The sequence below is a fragment of the Trachemys scripta genome, chromosome 6 (genome assembly GCF_013100865.1).
Source record: "Trachemys scripta elegans isolate TJP31775 chromosome 6, CAS_Tse_1.0, whole genome shotgun sequence".
Classification (NCBI taxonomy): domain Eukaryota; kingdom Metazoa; phylum Chordata; order Testudines; family Emydidae; genus Trachemys; species Trachemys scripta.
Genome location: NC_048303.1, coordinates 66,863,799 through 66,885,796, shown reverse-complemented (window position 1 = coordinate 66,885,796; position 21,998 = coordinate 66,863,799). Strand labels below are relative to the sequence as shown.

Genomic DNA, 21,998 nt, shown 5'->3' with positions numbered 1-21,998 from the left:
TCATGCCAATAACACATTTTCTCTTGGGCTACAGCATTATAGAAATGTTTTTCAAAGTCTTATCTCATACATGAGCTTGTGAACACTGACAGGTGCTAACCCAATTATATCCTGCTGAGTCTTGAATTTCATTAGTGCTCTTTGTTTTTTCATCTGCCTTATAACAGAATAATTGTGGTGTTTGTGTGCTGTTTACTAGCCTTAGTAGAAAAAAGTCAGACTTTACTACACTGAATGCACTCTACTGGCTAACTTGCAGAGCTCTACCCTGGTCCCACTGAAGTCAATGCGAGAGCTTTGTCATTGACTTGATAGGGAACTGTAGCAATCCATCTGTGCATAGTTAAAGATGACCTGCAAAGTTCAAGGGGAAAAAAAGAAAACGTGTGTCAATATTTTGCTTTATACTAATGTGTAAAGAAGACCTAAAAGTTTTTGTTATTGTCTAAATACTTAAAAATTCAGGACTTGTCTGCTTTGAAAGATTCTCTGAAGACTGGAGAACTAGTAAACCTGACATCACAATAATTGGGAGGGGAAAGGATCTTCTATTAGTTGCTTATAACCTTCAGACTAGATCCTCAGCAGATGTAGATCAGCTTAGCTCCATCAACTTCACTGATTCACATGAGGATCTGGCCCCAGTTGTCCTGATTAACTTCAGTGACTTTTGGAAAAGAAACCTCCTTGTTGAAGATTGAACACCATATCTCCTCATTAGTTAAGGTGCGAGAACTCAGAATATACATTCCTGGTTCCCCTAGGCGGTCCTCCAAATAAACCAGAGAGAACCAAACTTGACATTCCTCATATTTCTAATGTAAAAAAACAAAGAGAGAAAAAAATATCAGCCCTTAATCCCTTCTTTATACATCATACAGAAGCAAAAGTGGGCACAAGATCAATGAAAAATCTTTTTCGGGCCACTTTTAAAGAACACTGTTAAACTCAGTAGAATCACAACCTGATCAGACTGTTTTTTCCTTCTGTTTATTTGCAAACTCCACTTAATTCATTCTAAGTTTTTTAAAATCCTTCAGTACTCTTTAGAAAATGAATTTCAGATCTCACAAATAACCGACAGTGTTCCGTGTGCATATGGTAGTTTTTAAAATGGTATAAGAATACTTTGATCCTTCAAGCACTTCACAAGCATCAACTATTTTCTATCTGAAGGCTTTGTTGTAGAAGGTGAGTGCATATTAATATTAGACTTCAAGTGGCCTATAGATGTTTCATTCAAAGCTTCCTTAATTATCTTTGTCATAGAAAAGCCCAGAACAGTGGTGAAGATTCAGATCTAAAGCAAAGGAGAAGGTAAATATTATTTGACAAGGAGAGGTTAGAAAGAGAATATTGGAGACTTTTGTATTTGTGTCTCAGTAGGGATGATTTACATTCTAATACAAACTACAAAATGGTAGCATACACAATGTTCTTTAATTACAATACTTTAATAACCTACAATAGCACAAAATTGTCTATTTTTTACTTATCCATCTGTCTAAATTGCTACATTTAGAGCTTTGTATTATTTTTTTTCACTGGATCATTTAAAAATGTGTTGAATCCCACCCATGTAAAATTGTATAAGTATCCTTTGTCTGCTGAAAAGCTTCATAATATGACCTCAGTTACTGCTTGTAGACTCATCACGGCAAAACTCGCTGGAAGTTACCCTACCGTACTATACTGCCTGGTTAAAGTTTACTAAGGGTTTGTCTACACTGGAAAGTTATTTTGGATCAACTTGAGGGTTTCAGGATAAATTGAATTGCCTCCACACACACGTTTTTGTTTAGAATTATCTGGTGTCTCAACCGACTGTAATTAACTCACGTTGGAAACACTGCTGAGCGCTGTGATTCTGACAGTCAGTATAGAAACAGACTGATCCACATGTATTGGCAGTTTGGCAGCAAGATGGTTTTGCTTGAGACAGACAGGTGTCACGATGATGCAGGCAATATGAGTACATGAGAAGGAAACCGAACAGTCACTTTTGCATGAACTTTTCTTGGAGCGGCTTCTCTCTGTGAGCCACTGCTTCTGGACTCTGTCAATTAGCACCTTCCTCGCTTATCAAGCCTTTCACTGGCCACTTGGATAGGAGAAAGGAGCTGTTTAACTATACCCTGAACTTACCAACAAGAAATTAGGTGTGAACACATCCCCATTTCAATTCTACTGTTTCACTTCCCACTGCAGTCCCACATTACTTTGCTGCACACCTGGGTCAGCCTTTCTGTTTACCTGTGTGCCCTCTACTGTTCTGGGGTCATCTAGAATGGCTGTCACCTCACTGTTTAAATGCTGATGCGAGCCAGATGCACCCCTGTGCGATCCAGCTCATGGTAAATTCACACACCAATGGCTATTAGTCAAAATGGTCAGGGATGCAACCCCATGCTCAGGGTGTCCCTAAACTTCTGACTGCCAGATGCTGGGACTGGATGAGAGGGATCACTTGATAATTGCCATTCTGTTCATTCCTTCTGAAGCATCTGGCACTGGCCACTGTTGAAAGACAGGATACTGGGCTAGATGGACCATTGGTCTGACCCAGTCTGGCCATACTTTTATTCTTAAAAATGTCATGAAATTGGTTGAAAATTTTCAAAGCAGCATGAAATCCTTACATAAATGTAAAATAGCCTAGCATCAAAATAGGAGCACAACACATCTTTGACCCTGTGTCCTTGACCAGTTGCATCATTCAATAAAGGTCATTTCTCTGGCTGTTCATAACATCCAGAAAATCTCTCCACCTCTTCTTTCCACCCTGTGGTGAGGGCTCTCTTGCTTGCTGTCTCAGAGGTTGTACAAAATGCAGCAAGTTCAGGGTATAGTTAAACAGCTCCTTTCTCCTATCCAAGTGGCCAGTGAAAGGCTTGATAAGCGAGGAAGGTGCTAATTGACAGAGTCCAGAAGCAGTGGCTCACAGAGAGAAGCCGCTCCAAGAAAAGTTCTTGCAAAAGTGACTGTTCGGTTTCCTTCTCATGTACTCATATTGCCTGCATCATCGTGACACCTGTCTGTCTCAAGCAAAACCATCTTGCTGCCAAACTGCCAATACATGTGGATCAGTCTGTTTCTATACTGACTGTCAGAATCACAGCGCTCAGCAGTGTTTCCTCCATGCTGCTTCATACCAGTTTGAAAATCATGCAACTCTCAAAAAGCCAGGGGAATGATGGGCTGAAAAGAGAGGACTCATTGGAAATCTTTGGTTTGACCCCAAGTCCCAGAATTGTAGTGGGGTTCTGGTAGGTGTCCCACAACATGCAGCGAGAGTAAGCTCAGAATGCCTAGAGCCTAGCAGGAGAACATTCAATAGTTTCATTAGTGATTTGGGTAATGGAGTAGAGAATATGCTTATAAAATTTGCTGATGACACCAAACTGGGAGGGGTTTCAAGCACTTTGGAGGACAGGATTAGAATTCAAAAGGATCTTGACAAATCAGAGAGTTTGTCTGAAATCAACAATATGAAATTCAATAAAGACTAGTGCAAAGTAGGGAGTTTTATGGAGGAAAAATGAAATGCACAGCTACAAAATGGGGAATAACTGGCTAGGTGGTAGCACTGCTAAAAATTATAGCAGATCATCAATTCAATATGAATCAAAAATGTGATGCAGTTGTGAAAAAAGGCTAATATCATTCTGGGATGTATTAAAAGGAGTGTTGTATGTAAGATATGGGAGGTAATTGTCCCACTCTACTTATCAGTGGTGAGGCCTCGGCTGGAGTAGTGTGTCCAGTTCTGGGCACCACACTTTCGGAAAGATGTGGACAAATTGGAGAGAGTCCACGGGAGAGCAAGAAAAATGATAGAAGGTTTAGAAAACCTGACCTATGAGGAAAGATTAAAAAAACTGGGCAGGTTTAGTCTTGAGAAAAGAAGATGGGTGGTGGGAGGGGGACCTGACAACACTCTTCAAATATGTTAAGGGCTGCTATAAAGAGTGAAGTGATGAATTTTCCATGTCCACTGATTGTAGGACAAGAAGTAAATAAGCTTAATCTGCAGTAAGGGAAATGTAGGATAGATAGCCTTCTAACTGTAAAGGTAATTAAGCGCTGGAATTGGTTACCAAGGGAGGTTGTGGAATCCCCATCAGGTTAGACACACACCTATCAGGGATGGTCTAGGTTTACTTGGTCCTGCCTCAGCACAGGAGGCTGGACTAGATGACCTCTTGAGGTCCCCTCCAGCCCTACATTTCTATGATTCTGTGACTACACAGTGGGATGCCCATCCTGAAGGCTGTGCACTTAATTTGAAGAAATGCAGTACTGTGTGGAGTCAGTGGTCCAAAAGGGAAGTAGCTAAAGCCCAGAAAACACAGCAATGTGGACATCTGCTTTCAAAACAGTTGTTTCTGATCATTAACACACAAAAACATACTCTGAAATCACTTTCAAGTGTAGACAAAGTTTTACATTATCTCTGCTATTTCCTACTTCCTTCTTGCTGGATATTGTTCATAGACTTGTACAGAACTTTACAGTATTATGGACATTCTAGGAAACAAATGAACACAGCTCTTTATTTTATAAAGTATTAATTGCAAAATGTTGCATAGTTAATATTGAGAGTGAACTTGTTAATATTGATAATTCTTGTTCTTAGTTCCTGATTTACTGTTCCACTCCCCAGGTCACGATCTCGTTGTAATACCAGCAGTGGTAGTGAGTCTGAAAATTCTAACCGGGAGCATCGGAAGAAGAGAAACAGGTAAATTTTAATTACTGCAGTGCAAAACACAAATAGATTGTTAATATTTCTGTAACAGTTCTGCTTCTCTGCTGATCTTTCTATAGACTATATTAACTTGCTCTAGTTTTATACAATCTCACTGAGACACAATGTGGCAATTTAAAGCTCAAATTTGCATACAAGTACCGGTAATTTAATTAGAGAAGCACATATACATATGTTTATGCAATCAATTCTAGTCCCCATACTGATCATTTGGAAGAATTCATTATTAATGCATCATACAATCAATTACATGAAGAAGTTTACAACAGATTTTAATGTATCATGTGATCAAAAAATGAACTGTTCTAATGACTATTGATGCCTGTAATGTCTGGCAGTGCAGTGTATGACATTCACGTATACTTGTGAATTGTCAGCATCTCAAAATGTGACTAAAATTGAAGGGAAAAAACCCACTCTACCATTCAAAGTACAAAGTCTATTTGTAAAAGAAAAGAGTGTGTCAAGAGGATGTCATTACTCCAGCACATTGTCAGCAGTGTCTCTGCGGAAGGGAATGGAATCATGTTCTTAGATCTGAATGACCCCATTTCCATTTCTTCTTACTGCAGTCTCTTCTAAAAGAAAACTTAGTTCAACTTTCCCATCACTATCTTGAACCCGAATATTTGTTGGCTCCAGTCAAATCAAATTCCTTACTTATTGAACACTGATTACTTGGTTGTGGCTGGTGTGTCCGGAGTAGAAAGGGATGTTTTAAGGTGTTGGGCGTCAAATATTTTTATCCATTTTTTTTTTAAAATACAGCCTAGAGAAACAAGAAATGGTAGCTGAATTTTAATATCTGCTTCTCTTAATGCCATTTCAAGGATGTAACTCCACTATTTTAATTATATGGGTTGCTTGCCATACCTGAGGGGATACCATGATTGAAGACAAGCAAAATAATCACTGTTATTAACTATGACTCTTTTATTATTAAAGAAAGGAAAAGAAAGACAAAATAAACCAGAACACAAACTAGCAGTAAGCAATGGTTACTTCAGACACCATCTCTTCTGTATGGCTCTGTGGAGAGCTCTTAACAGAGATATTATACATTGGAGAGTGGGTCCACCCTGCTGGGGACACTCTTCTCTAGGTAAGATAAGACCATTCCTGTTTTAGAGTACCATAGATAAATAACACAGTTTATACACGAACAAAGGAATTTTGTTTCAGGTTTGGTGAATCTGGTTTGGTTTATCATGGATAACATAAACAGTTTATAAATGGGCAGAGGTAAGTGAGCTTAACTAGGGGAAGTGTAGTCTAGTGGATAGAGCACTAGCTATAGACTCAGGAGACCTGGTTTCTGTTCCCAGCTCTACCACGAGCCTGCTGGGTGCCTTTGGTCAAGTCACTTCCCCTCTTTGTCCCCTCTCAGTTTCCTCATCTGTACAATAGGGCTAATGATAGTGACCTGCTTTGTAAAGTGCTTTGAGATCTACTATTGAAAAGTGCTGTGTAAGGGCTAGATTGTTAGTATTATTAACTAAGACCTATGAAAATGAAGAAAATATTTAACTCAGATTCTGAAGAAGTCATTCAAGAGTTATTCAGTTGAAATAACTATATTTCTTATAAACTCTCTGATTCATTTGCAGAAATGTTCTTGAAAAGCATATTCATGAATATTAAGAACCTTTAATTCAAAGTAAAACCCACTGGTTCTCTTTGTTTGGTTAGCTTATGTCTTCTCTCTAGGAGTACACAGTATGAATGATCCAGTGTTTAATGGAGAATATGTTAATGCCTTAAATTACCGTAGTATTTCAGTATCGCATTACTGTTATTACAAGAACAGTTTATATCTAGTCCTTTGGCCTTGGCAATGATTTTGCAAAGATTGTCTCACCAATGATGCTGAAGTATTGGTGATGTCATCATCTTGCAGAAGGAGTGCTGGGCTGGAAGATTACTTCTTTTGGATGTTGTGTTGTGGCTTCTTTGTTCTTTGTCGTCTTGCAGCTGTTTGTTTGCTTGGACCAGAGGGGTTGACCAGGCAGAGATGAGTGGGCTGAGCTGGTTTCTAAGTTCAGACAGATTTATACTCTTCTCTTTCCATAGTCTCACAGAAGGTGAGGAGCTTCACTGCATCCAAATAGCTGCTGTCACCTTTTGATTGGCTCAACACCTTTGTGGGATGGTCTTGGCAGCATTTTCAGCCCATGAACTTACTATCTGCTTATGTGTATGCAGAAGGGTTGTAAACCGTCTTCAGTTTACGGTGATGTGACTTTTGTCTGTGCTGGGAAATTCTTAGAACATCTTTAAAGTTAGAGTTCACTTAGTAAGAGACTCTTGCAATATAAGGAATGAACTGCAAGAAAGTGTGGATGTTGTTTATTGTTTATGATTTTCTTAAGAATAAAAAGAATCTGCTCTTTCATCTAGCCTCTTCTTCTGTTCAGATTAAAGAGCTAAATATTTCATAGCTCACATGTATTTTTGTAATATTTTATGATTTCAGGACTGGATGGCATATAAGAATGTTAATGATATAAAGTCTTTTACCTCTAGGTCACCAATTTAATTCCAGCCCAGATCAAAAGTTATTACCAATCTGACAGCTACTTGGTAACATATATGAAATGTACTGTTGGTCTTAGTTTTGTTCCCTGTGGCCAGGTAGAGGGAAAACACTGGCCTCAGTCAATTGCCACCTTTGTAAGCTGTTTCAGCAGGTATTCAAAACTATGGAATGGACATGGACACTGAATCTTTTTACTGTATCTTCTTACTAGCAGAGGTAATCCAGCCTGATCAGTGTTAAAGCAGCAGGATGACATGGGGAAATCTGTTCTGCCACGGCCCAGGCTGTATCAGTTTTGTTGATAAATATGAGTTCATTTTCCAGTGCTGTGGATCAAGCACATTGCAGAAATGAGCACTAAATTGTACTCTTTTTGGTCTTGACAAATGAACAGAATATTCACTAGTATCAGGTGAAAGCAAATCTAGCATTGTCAGGCAAAGAAAAATCAAGAGTAAATGTGAGGCGTTGTAAAAACAGTGAAAATGGTGAAGGTTAGGATTAAGTGAACAACAAATACAGCCTGTGTATATTTTATTCTGAGGCAAAATTACGTAAGTAAATTACAGCAAAAACTGTTCTGAATATATTTAAATAATAAAAGATATATTCCCTGTATTTTCATGCTGTGGTCAAAAGAAAATTTATTTAAGTTATGAGGTATTATGTATAGTACCATTGCCTTCTAGTTGGTTATATTCATAGAAATCTGATCACATCTCTAGAGAATAGCACAAAAAGTATTAAGCAGATACATTCTCAAATATGTTTGAAATAGAACTTCAGCAGTCAGATGAGCCTTCATATTCTTAAGATGTTCACCTAAGAGCATATATCATCTGCATAAATATAGCTTGCTGCCATATCACCTCTAGTCACTTGTCATGGAAAAAAACCTGAAAGCCAACATGTGAATGAATGCAGTCCTGTTGTTTTCCATTTCATCACCATGTGCAGTTTCTTTATAGATAATGCCCAATTTTTCTGTCTGGAAGCTATTTATTTCAAGTGGATTTACAGTATTAGTGACAGGGGGCCAGATCAATTCCTTCCACAAGGGAAAAAAAGCGAAAGGAGTGAAGAGTGAGTGAAGCTGTAATGGAACTAAGTAATTGGTAGACTGGTCAAAAATTTTCCATCAGCACTGTTTTTTGACGGAAAATTGGACTTGGGGCTTAATTAATTGTTTCATTAAAAGTGTCTGCTTTTGGTGGAAATTTCCATTTTTTGTCAAAATGTTTTCTCTGAAAACCAAAAGATTTTAGCCAAAAATGGGAGTTGTGTCTCATGGGAGTTGGAATTTGTTCCTTGTGCCTTTTTTGTGTATTTTCTCAACATATAGTGTTACCGTGGTGATCCTCCACATAGTTAAAGTGAGCAACAGCCTGTCACCAGGGCCGGCTCCAGGGTTTTGGCCGCCCCAAGCAGCCAAAACACACACACACACACACACACACACACAAGCTGCGATCACGATCTGCGGCGGCAATTCGGTGGAGTGAGGGACCGTCCGCCGAATTGCCGCCGAATACCTGGACGTGCCGCCCCTCTCAGGAGCAGCCGCCCCAAGCACCTGCTTGAGAAGCTGGTGCCTGGAGCCAGCCCTGCCTGTCACATACAACCTGGTAGAGCTTCCCTGGCTGAACACTCACCCCGCTGCTGTGTTTGTGTCCCACCACAGTGGGACCTGTACTCTTAAGCTACCCTTAGTTTGGGTAGGCTGCAGCACTGGCTTTTTCCTTGGTGTCTCTGGCACGTTTCCTAGGCACAGACTTTCTGTTACTGCTTCACAGCTGCTGACCCAGCTGCCTTAGGTCCCCAGGACCAGTGTTTACCCCCCTGATAGCTTGAACACATCTTATCTCGGAGCTCCAGTCTCTGTAGAGTTCTCCTCTTCAGGTACATGTGATAGTGAAGTACACAGACGTCGTAAGGTTTTCCCCAAACCAGTCACTCTTTATTTTAGCTAGCACAAGACATATACAAAAAGATTTAGACAAAAAAATAAAAATACCTGTATGCATTTCCCTGCTTCAGTTTCCTCACTACTCTGGAGCATTCTTTGGGCCTTGGTCAGAGTCCTCTGGGGTATCTGGGATACCCTTCCTGCACATTGCTTCCTTTCCTAATCCTGGATTCTGTCTGTCTGTCTCTCTCTGACCCATGCAGACAGTGCCCTTCCATTCTCTTTCTCTGAAATGGCCAATGAGAGACCCTCTCTTTCTAACCTCCAGCCCCTTTTGTCAGGTGACTCCCGGTTTGGCCTCATCAGAGATTTCTCACCAGGTGATCCGTTGCCTAGTTACTTCTGCCCTGGAGTTCAGACTTGAAAAACTGGTTTACCCTGGGCAGTAGCTATCTCTTTGTCCATGAGTGCTCCATTTGAATGGATGATCATTACAGTTTAATGACCATTGCTAGCCCTGTGCCAGGTGGAAGAATTTCTCCTGTGGGTTTTAGCTCAATATCAAGGCAAAAGACAGCAGAGAAGGCAAATAAGCTCCACATTCAAAATGGAGCTGACAGTCTGATACAGATACACAGAGAGTCTCCAGTATCAACCAGAATTCAGAATTCATAAACTTTACATAGACACATTCCCCAGATTGTCACAGCTTCATAACCACATCTAATCCGAATCCTGCAGAGACTGGTGTTTTTAGTTTGCTGATATTGCTTGTTTTGTTAGCTGCTTTGGTACTTTATATATTGAGATTTTTCAATACTATATTTGCTGCAAATTAAACAGATAAGTAAACACGATGGTTATTGTTGGGTGAAATTGTGATAGAGCAATAGTAGGAAAGGAGACAGCAGAAATATAAAGTATTCAGAGATAAATGAATGCATGCCCAAGGATTTTCTTACCATCCAGAAATACATATATTAGAATTTTTAGAAGGCCAATATATATTAAGTAGGACATGCAAAAAATATTAAAGGTTAACAAAGAAGCATAGAAGGAAGAAAGCCTCCAGAGTAGAGGAAGGCTGGCAGAATGCCAACTGAGGGCAAGAACATGTAAAAATTATAAAAAGCAAAGATGGAGAATGAAGAAATTGCAGAAGAGGTGAAAAGTAATAAGACATCTTTCAAGTAAATGTGAAGCAAGAAATCATTGTTGGAGACAATGCCACCTCTAAGAGCTCGTAAGGGTAATTTATGGACAGAGAAAGCTGAAAAAAATGGAGAGGTGCTGAAACAGTAAATGAGTTTTTTGCATCTGTGTTCTCAAACCAGTGCCCAAAACAGACATATATTTTCAGGGGGAGGAGATGTGATAAAAAAATTAGAGCATCTGAAGACTGACAAATACAGAGCCAGATGGGAAACTGCAAGTTTGATTTCAATAGCAGGAAGTTGTTAGAAATTCTAGTTCAAGTCTTTCCTTTCCTGTATCTAACATTTATGTCATAATGCTTTTAATATCTAATATATGAAGAGTTTCCAGAGATTTTTTTACAAGGAGTAGAAAGTGAAATATCTGGATTCTCAGGTTCAGGTTTAATTTCCAATTTTTACACAGAGCTCACAAAAACTGATGTGAAAGATAAATGTTGCTATATGACAAAAAGGGGGGAAGCTTCAAGGCAATATCTCATTTTAGCAGTGGTCCCAAATTTGGAAAAGAATTACTATCTCCTTCTCTATATTTCAGCCAAAGAGCAGCACCTCACTGTGAGGCGCTATTCTATAGTACCTCATCCATTTTCAAATCAAGAAGAATTGAAAGTGTGAAACCAGTGCATGCTGGAGAGAGAGCAAGGGGAGAAGTACTTTCTTCCATAGCTGGAGGGAATGTCCAAAGTTGATCAAATTTTATACGTGTATTCTGGATTTAAATCTTGGAAATCACTGGATGAAGATTCCCTGGGAATTTTTCATAATTATTGAAGTTGTTTCAGGATGCTACAATCAGAAATATGGACATGTTTACTTGCACAGTTCTGATCCTGGCATGGACACACTTAGAACAATGGTTGTATCACACCACTGTCATACCAGCGCTGAAAACAGCTTTGAAAACTATTCTTGTTCATCACATTGTATTTGTTTAAGCAAAAGCAGAACTGTGTTGTTTGAATCTTTGCTAGCTCAGAAACCAGTCATGGTTTCAACCTGTACCCAGTCTGCGAAATCTTTTCTCTTTTTTATTTTGTCATTCTTTATCTTTAGCACTGTCAGACTTTCAGCTGTAGAAAGGCACTTTTCTGCTGTAGTTGTAATTTCATTCCCTATTAGCCCCAAGGATTTCCAGTAGTAGAGTTGGCTGCAGAAGAAAGGACTTGTTTATTTTATGAAAGATCATTAATCAGAAGCCTATTGACAAAGTGGATGGTCAGTGCAGGAGTGTAATTTTAAACACTATCACCAAGGTGTACAATCTCACTCACATTGTAGCCAGTGGGTGCATACATCATGCTCTGCTGTAATCTGTAGTGTATTGCAGCTGGTTTTTAATTTTTTATGCCAAACAACTAAATATTTATGAAATTCTACCTCCAGCAGAGGTCACATGCCTCCTCAACAGTCTGGATGCCATCTATTAATAGATACTGAGCCTGGTTCTCCATTGCCTGGCACATTTGTAGTCACAAATGAGCAAAATTGGTGTCAAATACTGCCATTCTGATTTGGTAGCATTTTGCACAGGTTTAAACGACTGTACTATATCAAGGCATATGACACTATTTACACTATGTATGATGGCTGCCCTTTCCACAAACTGACTGATTTTTGGATGAAAATCACAATGAATTACCTGTTGATATGTGAGTTCCTATATTACATTTCTATACATAAATTTATGTTAATCTTGCTACTGCAGATTACAGGTTTAAAGTGACTTATTTAGAGATGAAGACTTGATGCGCCCGTGTGTTCTGGCTGCTTTGTGCCATGCAACAGAGCTTTGCTGATTTGCACTAGCTGAGGATCCAGCCCAAGAGTCATTAAACATATATAGAAAAAAATCAGATGACAGAAACAGTTTACGTAACATCGCTAACCTGATATAATTAAAAATTCATCTAGATAAAGCTTGTTACTGGCAACAACAACAAGAATAAAATACCTTATATTTCCAAGGGAGTGATATCTCCTTTCTGACCCTCTTGATCAGCCAGGCTGTCAAAGAAGTATCTTTCTGGCATCTTTTTTCTCGAGTTTTCCTTCCCAGTCCTATTTTCAGGTTTCTTTAATATGCCTGGTTTGTAGTCATATCAGACACCCTCCGAGTGGTATTTCACATGGTCTGTCTCTTAATTCCTGCAGGATTATATTCAGTGCTGTCACTAAACAGTTTCATATCCTATTTGCCTGTTCCATCTTTGCATCTGATCACCCCCAATAAACATATCCACCTCCAAGACTGGCTAACTTTTGGCTAAGCCTGAATGACCTTGCCTTAACATGTTGATTGTCTTGGCTGGAGAAAACTCATGGCGATCGGGGGAGGCCCCGGATGACTGGAAAAAGGCTAATGTAGTGCCCATCTTTAAAAAAGGGAAGGAGGAGGATCCCGGGGAACTACAGGCCAGTCAGCCTCACCTCAGTCCCTGGAAAAATCATGGAGCAGGTCCTCAAGGAATCAATTCTGAAGCACTTAAGAGGAGAGGAAAGTGATCAGGAACAGTCAGCATGGATTCACCAAGGGCAAGTCATGCCTGACTAACCTAATTGTCTTCTATGAGGAGATAACTGACTCTGTGGATGAGGAGAAAGCAGTGGATGTGTTATTCCTTGACTTTAGCAAAGCTTTTGATACAGTCTCCCACAGTATTCTTGCCACCAAGTTAAAGAAGTATGGGCTGGATGAATGGACTATAAGGTGGATAGAAAGCTGGCTAGATCATCGGGCTCAACAGGTAGTGATCAACGGCTCCATGTCTAGTTGGCAGCTGGTATCAAGCAGAGTGCCCCAAGGGTCCGTCCTGGGCCCGGTTTTGTTCAATATCTTCATTAATGATCTGGAGGATGGCATGGACTGCACTCTCAGCAAGTTTGCAGATGACACTAAACTGGGAGGAGTGGTAAATACGCTGGAGGGTAGGGATAGGATACAGAGGGACCTAGACAAATTAGAGGATTGGGCCAAAAGAAACCTGATGAGGTTCAACAAGGACAAGTGCAGAGTCCTGCACTTAGGACGGAAGAATCCCATGCACCGTTACAGACTAGGGACCGAATGGCTAGGAAGCAGTTCTGCAGAAAAGGACCTAGGGGTTACAGTGGACAAGAAGCTGGATATGAGTCAACAGTGTTCCCTTGTTGCCAAGAAGGCTAACGGCATTTTGGGCTGTATAAGTAGGGGCATGGCCAGCAGATCGAGGGACGTGATCATTCCCCTCTATTCGACATTGGTGAGGCCTCATCTGGAGTACTGTGTCCAGTTTTGGACCCCACACTACAAGAAGGATGTGGAAAAATTGGAAAGAGTCCAGCGGAGGGCAACAAAATGATTAGGGGGCTGGAGCACATGACTTATGAGGAGAGGCTGAGGGAACTGGGATTGTTTAGTCTTCATAAGAGAAGAATGAGGGGGGATTTGATAGCTGCTTTCAACTACCTGAAAGGGGGTTCCAGAGAGGATGGATCTATACTGTTCTCAGTGGTACCTGATGACAGAACAAGGAGTAATGGTCTCAAGTTGCAGTGGGGGAGGTTTAGGTTGGATATTAGGAAAAACTTTTTCACTAGGAGGGTGGTGAAGCACTGGAATGGGTTACCTAGGGAGGTGGTGGAATCTCTTTCCTTAGAGGTTTTTAAGGTCAGGCTTGACAAAGCCCTGGCTGGGATGATTTAGTTGGGAATTGGTCCTGCTTTGAGCAGGGGGTTGGACTAGATGACCTCCTGAGGTCCCTTCCAACTCTGATATTCTATGAGTCTACGATCACCATGAAATACGATCAGTTTGTTATTAGAGATGCAGAGCGTATAATTCATTGCTGACATTCATTTCAGTCTGCACTAGCTGTGAATCATGGACTGATTAACGGATCTGTCATTTTTTTAAAAACATATCGCATTTGAAAATAAGTGCGTTGAATTGGCACTGGAACCTCTTCATAGAGAATTTGGACATTTTTAGGGATATAGAAGGATACAGGGGATTTGCTTTTAAACCCTATCAAAAAGGATAAACACTAGCTATGCTAGTGCACTGTATATGGGTTTCTGCCTTTAAGCACTTTCCCATTGATACATTTCTCATTTATTACATTAGATTATATCTCATTTTACACTGATCTATTTTGGGCATTATTAGAATAAGGGTTAGACATTAGAGATCAGTGAAATCAATTTGAAAGAATTATTACTGTTCATTTTAAACAACAGATATTTAAATTTCCAAATAGAATATCTTCTCAGAACGTGTTCTAGATTGGATACTTCCGAGTACCTAGACTGTTTTTTACCTCCTCACTTACAGCAATCCATTCCATCTATCTCTAAAGCATCAGTTGCTGTAGTAACTAGGCACTCTGAACCTCTTACGCATTGTTCTTACAAACAACAGGCACTTGACTTCACAGTGTCATTCTCTAGGAAACCCTCAGGACATTTACTAGACTCTTTTCATTTTTGTCCCTTGGATTCATACATGTAGGTAACCTTCTGTGCATAGATCTGCCTCCTGCATGCAAGGGAGACTGAGCAGCATCCATGGCAGTGTCCCTCACACTTCTGGATCCCATATAATGTGTCCCATGTGAATCCAAGTGCCTTGCAGGGGGGATGCAGCAGGGACTTGGCAGGTTTGGGGTGAAATGGGTAGGTTGGAGAGGTCTTAACACAGCTGTGGGCAAGGGAGGCCCTGGTCGCCTGGCTTCATTAGAGCCGTACTGCCAGGTCTGCAGCCATAGCTGTAATGAGCTTCATGGAGCTGGTGAAAATAGTCCTGGACTCCTCCGCTTCCCTGGAATCTACCCAGATCCTGAGGGAGTTTCAGCCTTTACGGTTTGATCCTGCACACTGTTTTTGAGCAGGTACTCTGCAAGGAGATCCATGTGGACTCTTCCTACTCCTTAGGCCCCTGTTAGTGGTTTTGCCACAGAAGGGAGCAAGTTGGCCCCGAGTATTTAGAAACAATTGCAGAAACGTGAACTGCAATACCAGACTTATACTAAAAGTCTGTGAATTTGAAAAGCAAAATAAAATCAGCATACAGCTCTATGGAGTGCTTTCGACTTAGTTTAGGAAGATGGTCTAATTCAAGTTGGAGGCCATGTTTTACTGGTTTGGATTGATTTTCCTCTTGTACAAACTGAATTTTTTTTTTTAATTTCTAAATAAATTTTGTTTTCTTTGATACAAGCTCTTGTTTTTGTAATGGTTTTAGGAAATAAGTAAAGTAAAAGGAAAGTTATAAATCTTATGTAAATGTGGTTGTAACCAAGCTTGCTGATCAGCTCTTTTTAAGATAGCAGTAGGGGTGTGTGCAGGAATAAAAATTTGTTGGCTTTTGGAGGAGCACATTTTATGCCCCCACCGCAGCCCCAGGGCCAAAGGAGTTCAGTGCCCCTGCTGATTATTGGGGTGATCTGTGCCCTGGCTTGCCCCACCCAGATAGCAGTTTGAATAACACCAGGATTCCCTCAGAAAATACTGCAAAACACACCCAATGCCAAAGGATTGATCCTCCAGATGTTTACTCTAGGTGTGTTGCTCTTTATGCAGGTTACGGCAGGAGAATGACATGGTGGATTCAGCTCCTCAGTGGGAAGCAGTACTGAGGCAACAAAAAGAGAAAAACCAGGCTGATCCCAACTACAGGCGATCCAGGCACAGATCTCGATCGTAAGTGAGCATTTCCACACTTTGACATGAAATCAAAGACCACTGTAATGTATTTTGCACCAGGAAAAATAATTCTGACCTAATTATTATTACTTCTTTGTACGCTGTTCAGGAATGGCAACTTTACTGAAGTATCAGAGGGGTAGCTGTGTTAGTCTGGATCTGTAAAAAGCAACAGAGAGTCCTGTGGCACCTTTAAGATTAACAGATGTATTGGAGCATAAGCTTTCGTGGGTGAATACCCACTTCGTTAAACGAAGTGGATATTCACCCACGAAAGCTTATGCTCCAATACATCTGTTAATCTTAAAGGTGCCACAGGACTCTCTGTAACTTTATTGAAGTTTACTTGGTTTAATCTCGCATTAGCATGACTTCTAGGAATAGTCCACTTTGTAGTCCCCCTCCATTGGTGTAGTGGTTTGAGCATGAGGCTGGAAGTAAGAAGATGTGAGTTCTATTAGAAACTCTGCCACTGACTCAATATGTGAGCTTGAGCAAGTCACTAGACCTTTTTGTGGCCCTAATTCTATAATGGGCATAATAATGTTCCCCACCTTTGTACAGCAAGTGAAGATCTACAAGTGACATTTTATTTTACTATAGTATGTGAGGGTTGCTCTTTGTGAAATTCTCACACAATTTAATTTAGCCAAAAAAAAAAAAAAATCTATGAAATACTGTTCCAGATTAGACCAGCCACTAACAGCTTCACTTCAAATTACCATTTGTAAGCAGCAGTCAGGGATTTATTATAACCTGCTGTCAAGATTTCTGTGATACAGTGGTGTTGCTAGGCAATGCCGTGCATATCTTCAGCCATCCACTGAACAGTGAAGTTGCCAGTTCCTAAAATTAATTTTCTTGTGAACTAATGAAAACATTGTATTGATTATTTTTTACTCTGTGCATAGTCAGGGTTTAGAGAGATTCCAGGAATATTATTCTTGGTAGCATTAATGTCCAGCATAACTTGGGACTAGAGAAAGTCAAAGGCAGGGTGGAGCTCCCAGGTATCTAAAGGAAAGTGCCAGAGGATCCATGGCAGAGCAGAAAGGTTGGAAAGCATGTTGAAGAGTGCCCGGAGACCAGCTGGGAGGCCCGGGACAGTACTCAAGAGAGTAGCGTGACTACTACCATAGCCTAGTTGCCTGGCTAAAATGGATGAATTGTCCATCCCAGATGCTTGTGGCTTAATATGGGAGCAAGGTCATGTGCTCTAACACTTGCACAGCTACAGTCTCATAATACAAGTTTTAGTTACCTTCCATGTTAAGCCAGAACTATTGGAACTGTGTGAAACATCAAATTGCTGAATTTATTTCCCCTCATACCGATTTATAGATTTATGCCATAAAAATAACGAAATGTTTCTAATACAGATCCAGGCCTTCGCTGGGACATTGCATCTCCATGTCACCAGTAGACGCAGTCCAAGCTCTGGCACCCAAGAGGCTGGGAAATAGTTAACACAAAATTAACTATTGATTTCAAAATGTAAACTAATAAAAATGGTGGAGTCAGACTTTTCTACCAAGAGCTCCAATACTTTAAAAACTTGGTTGGGTGGGGGGAATAAATACAGTTGAACCCACATATAGCATCCAACAAATCCAGATGTAGAGGATCATCTACATGCTTATGCCTGGTAGTGGGGTTATGTTGGGGATCTCTGCATTCTTGTATACCAGTGGGGTTTTAGGTTGGTTTAAAATATGCTGGTACAGCAGGACCAAGAAATAATACTTAGCCACATCCAGTGGTACCAGACCCCTTGGCATGGACGGCAAAGGGGCAGTAACATCTACTTTGCCCACAGAATGGAACAGCTGCTTCTTGTCTCTGTTTAGCTCCCCACACAAAGAGTATTACTCATGCTTTGTGTAAGGAGGGGTGATCTTGACCCCCAGTGAAAAGATATAATGAAACTTTGCTTATAGGTAAGTTGAGGGTAGGTCCTGAATTGTTTCAATGCATCACCTTGTGTAGATTGCAGTTCTAATTCTAGAGAGCTTTCCCTTAAAGTGAAGCTCTGTGGAGAAAAAAAGACTTTCTTTTAAGAGGGTTGCACCACACTTTAAAAGATTTTTTTAAAATGTGCAAAATTACTTTAATAACTTGTGACTGGAAGGATTTATTCATCAGGGGTGCAGAGAAAATAAATTGAAATTTGATGAATACATACAACATACAAATGTGCAACTATTTTACTCTTATCTATTGAATATAAAGAACAAAACCAAACTACGATATAAAGCTATATATCTGTGTTGACATTTCACAGTTCTGATATTACAAGCCACCTGAGTTCAGTTCTCATGGTTACCAATATCATCAGAACTCATTTTTATCTCTAACTCCATATGTCACAGTTTTTCTTCCTTTATGAGAAATGGGTAGTGCCATTAAAATTCCAAATGTTAATAAGAGTTTTACAGGCTTTGTACAGATCTGTTTTATTTCACCATCACTTAAAAATCAAATGTTAATAGGTAGACTTATTATAGGAAAATACATAGCTAAAAAGTGTCAATATAATAACTCATTTGTGTTGAAGCTGTAAAACATAAAGTGTGATTTCCATTACTTTTTGTTACCTCCTATATAGAGAGCATGTTTTAAACCAGGAAGTGCACTCCAAATTTCTAGCCCTTTTATAAAATTTGTAACTAACTTTTTCTTTGCCAGATAAGTTTCTATTACATTAATGAGACACCAGAGGCTCCCTCTTGTGGCTAGTTTAACTCATGCAATGATGAAACACTGAATTAGATCAGTGGTGTAAAAGGCTTTGATAGGTTATATTTTCATTAAATATTATTGATATAGCAATATAAATGTACACAATGCTTTACAGAACCAGACAAGATCCTAGATGGTGAGGAGACAAATCTTAGGGTATTATGTGTTTTTTTTTCTCTTCATTGTGATAGGGATTAATATATTTGCATCATCTGTTTATCTTTCTAAGCAAAATAGAACCAAACAAATTAACAATAAAAACATTTGACATGGACAAAAATAGTCTGGAAAAAGAAAACATTGGCTCTTTAAAGATGTTTCTTACAAAAATGATCAAATTAAAGCTTTTTAACCATTTAAATGGCAAAATTAAACATGAGAGACAAGGTAGCTGAGATAATACCTTTTTCTGGACCAGTTTCTGTTGGTGAGAGACACAGCTTGTGTCAGTAAAAGATATTACCAACCTCACCCACCTTATCTCTTTAATATCCTGGAACGTGTATCTACGCTACATACAAAATTAAACAAGACAGATAGACTCAAGCTACGGTAGGGTGTAACAGCATTTATTAAACTTGGTTGTGGCTCAGTTGTGTGATAACATGGCTTGACCTATGTAAAACAGAGAAAAATCAGGTCCCTAGTGCAAAGTATGGGGTTGTTTGTTTGTTTGTTTGTTTGTTTTAGTCCAGTCATAACACGATTCATTCCAGTTCACACATTTAACAATGCTTTGAACTCTGTCATTTTAATAGTATAGACATGGACTTTGTGTTAATTACTATCTGCACTGCATTGAATTTAACTACAAAGTTGGTTCACTTTAGTAGCTGGAGGTAGAGGGACTAATCAGCTTTAATTGTGTCTGGTTTAATGTGGACTCATCACCCTTAATTTCTTTGATAAAGAATAACATTCAGTGTTAGTTTTTTTGCTACATTTTTTTCTTGGAAAAATATTTGACAAGTATTTGACCCTTGTTTCTTTTTATGGTAACAGCAAATGTAAAAAGCTCCAAATTCTAGTTCTGCCAGGCTTATTTTCAAGAGTTCAAGTAAAACATCTGTGTAGCCAAAGGGGATTTTTTAATTGAGAAGACTGGCCATTTAAATTCCATGGCTATTTAAATCCACTAAATGTTGCTTATTTACAAATCATGAATTCAAAATGAATTGTTAATAAGAATACAGATGCGGGCATAAAATTAATGTAGACCTTATTAGCATCTAGGGCTGTTTGAGCTTGTAAAAAACAAACAAAAAATAAAATTTAAATAAAATTAAAAAAAAACCTTGGAGACAGCATTTAATGGAAATTCCCATTAGATTCCTTGAGCATTAGAGAATCTGATTAGCTTAGGAACAGTCCAGAAGGTACTGTCTGTTCAGAACTCAGTTCAGATTTATAACAGGACAGTCTGAATATACATTATGCATAACACAGTAGCTGAACTCTTCTCTGAATTGTGGATTATAAAATGAGGGGCACGGGGTGTGGGGAGAGAGATACCGTTGTTTGGTATTAATGATCAAGGATGCCTTTGATTTAATGGGAAAGCCCCTTGTCCCTTGATGTTGAATGATGATACGCATTAAGGATGAAAGCTCAGAAATATGCAGTGGATTGTTTACAGGTTCAAGATATGTGGCTTTTAGAGAATGATGAAGTCAAAGTAGCTTCTTATCTTGCCTGGTCTTAAGATTTTACACCAGAAGTCAGGATTTCTCAATGCAAAACAGGTTGCTGGCAATGATAGGTGATAGTAGGACATCCAGGGCCAAGTAGTGAATAGTTTTATTTGCATAAAAAAGTAAAAATGTGGTCTAGGTCAGTGGTTTGGTGGATTGCACAGAGCATTGCCTTGTGGGAGCACTGGGTTCAGGAGGGATCTGGGTGCTCTCCTACCTCAGGCTAGCAAGCACTTATGAGCATTATAAAAGCAATGTACTAGCCTCCCTTGAGGAGCTGGGGTGCATCTTGCATTGAGCTTTCACAATCCCTAGTGGCTGATTATTCAGACTCAGAAGAGCCCCAGGGTGAGTACAGAGTTCACAGCTGCTGCTTTGTGAGTCTGGGATTGAATGAAAGGAGAAAATCAGTTCAGAATTAAGGGGTGAAATATGACATTAAAAACCCCACTCCTATATCTAGCTGCTACCTCAGGGAGGTGAAAGCACCATGGTATGAAAGGAGGAAGAGGAGGAAAAAGAGGTGAAGGCAGAAGAGAGAGAGGAGGAGAAGTGGGAGGGTAGAGAAGAAGAAATAGATTGACATACACAAAAAAACCCACCATCAGATTTCATGACAAAACCTAAAAATATTGTAAAAAGATTTACTTTGAATGCCATTAGAGAACCATAAATGCAAAAGGTAATTTCCACCTCTCTGATCTCTCAGGTATTTATGTCGTGCCAGTCACTATAGTATCTTTCAACACCTGAACACCAGTAAAATCTCAAAAGTTAACAGTTCTTATTTCTAGATCATCTATAAAACATTTAATATTAAGTCAAAACAAATGTTACTAAATGTAGGTCTCCCTAGGCTGAGACCTACAAATAAGTAAAAGATGTGAAAGGTGAAACAAAAACATCTTTAATTTTTCCATGAAAGAAAAGGCAGTCTGCAGTGCTGGGGAGCTTTAAACTATCTTGATTAGGCTCTGCCACTAAGGCGTCTAATACCAATTCAGCAGAGGCTTCTTTACATTTAACACAAATGCAAAACTCTGCCATACCCACCTCTCCCCACTCTTCTTTCAGACCTCTGTATCCTTTCATTTCAGAATATTTCTGGCCATCCACTAGTACACAGTGAGAGAGTTTCAAAAAAGCCTAATTGTGCTCCTATTGAAGTCAATGAAACCCAATGATTTCAGAGGGAGCAGAGTTAGGCCAGGGCTGAGTGCTTTTAAAAATTGAACCGTTAATGTCTAGAAATGTGAGAAAACAGGTTAGTTGTATAAATATGGGACTTTGGGGAAAGAAAAGCACTATGTAAATGTAACATAATTAATTATTCTTACTATTATTCAGAGATTTCAGGCCAAAAGGGACCCCCTGCATAGTGCAGGCCATATCAATTCACTCAGTAATTCCAGCATCCAGCCTATAACTTGTGGTTCAACTACAGTAATAGTTATTACTTATT

At 39.5% G+C, this 21,998-nt stretch overlaps 1 protein-coding gene across 3 annotated transcripts in view; it reads left to right on the top strand.

Moving 5' to 3' along the window:
- The window catches only part of EPB41L4A (erythrocyte membrane protein band 4.1 like 4A), a 215,585-nt gene that overhangs the window by 178,694 nt on the left and 14,893 nt on the right, over positions 1–21,998 (top strand). For all 3 annotated transcript variants that reach the window (XM_034773024.1, XM_034773025.1, XM_034773026.1), the window contains 3 exons: positions 1,270–1,317; positions 4,664–4,741; positions 15,984–16,103. In XM_034773024.1, the coding sequence (XP_034628915.1) occupies positions 1,270–1,317; positions 4,664–4,741; positions 15,984–16,103 (246 nt within the window). The remainder of the gene's footprint in view (positions 1–1,269; positions 1,318–4,663; positions 4,742–15,983; positions 16,104–21,998) is intronic.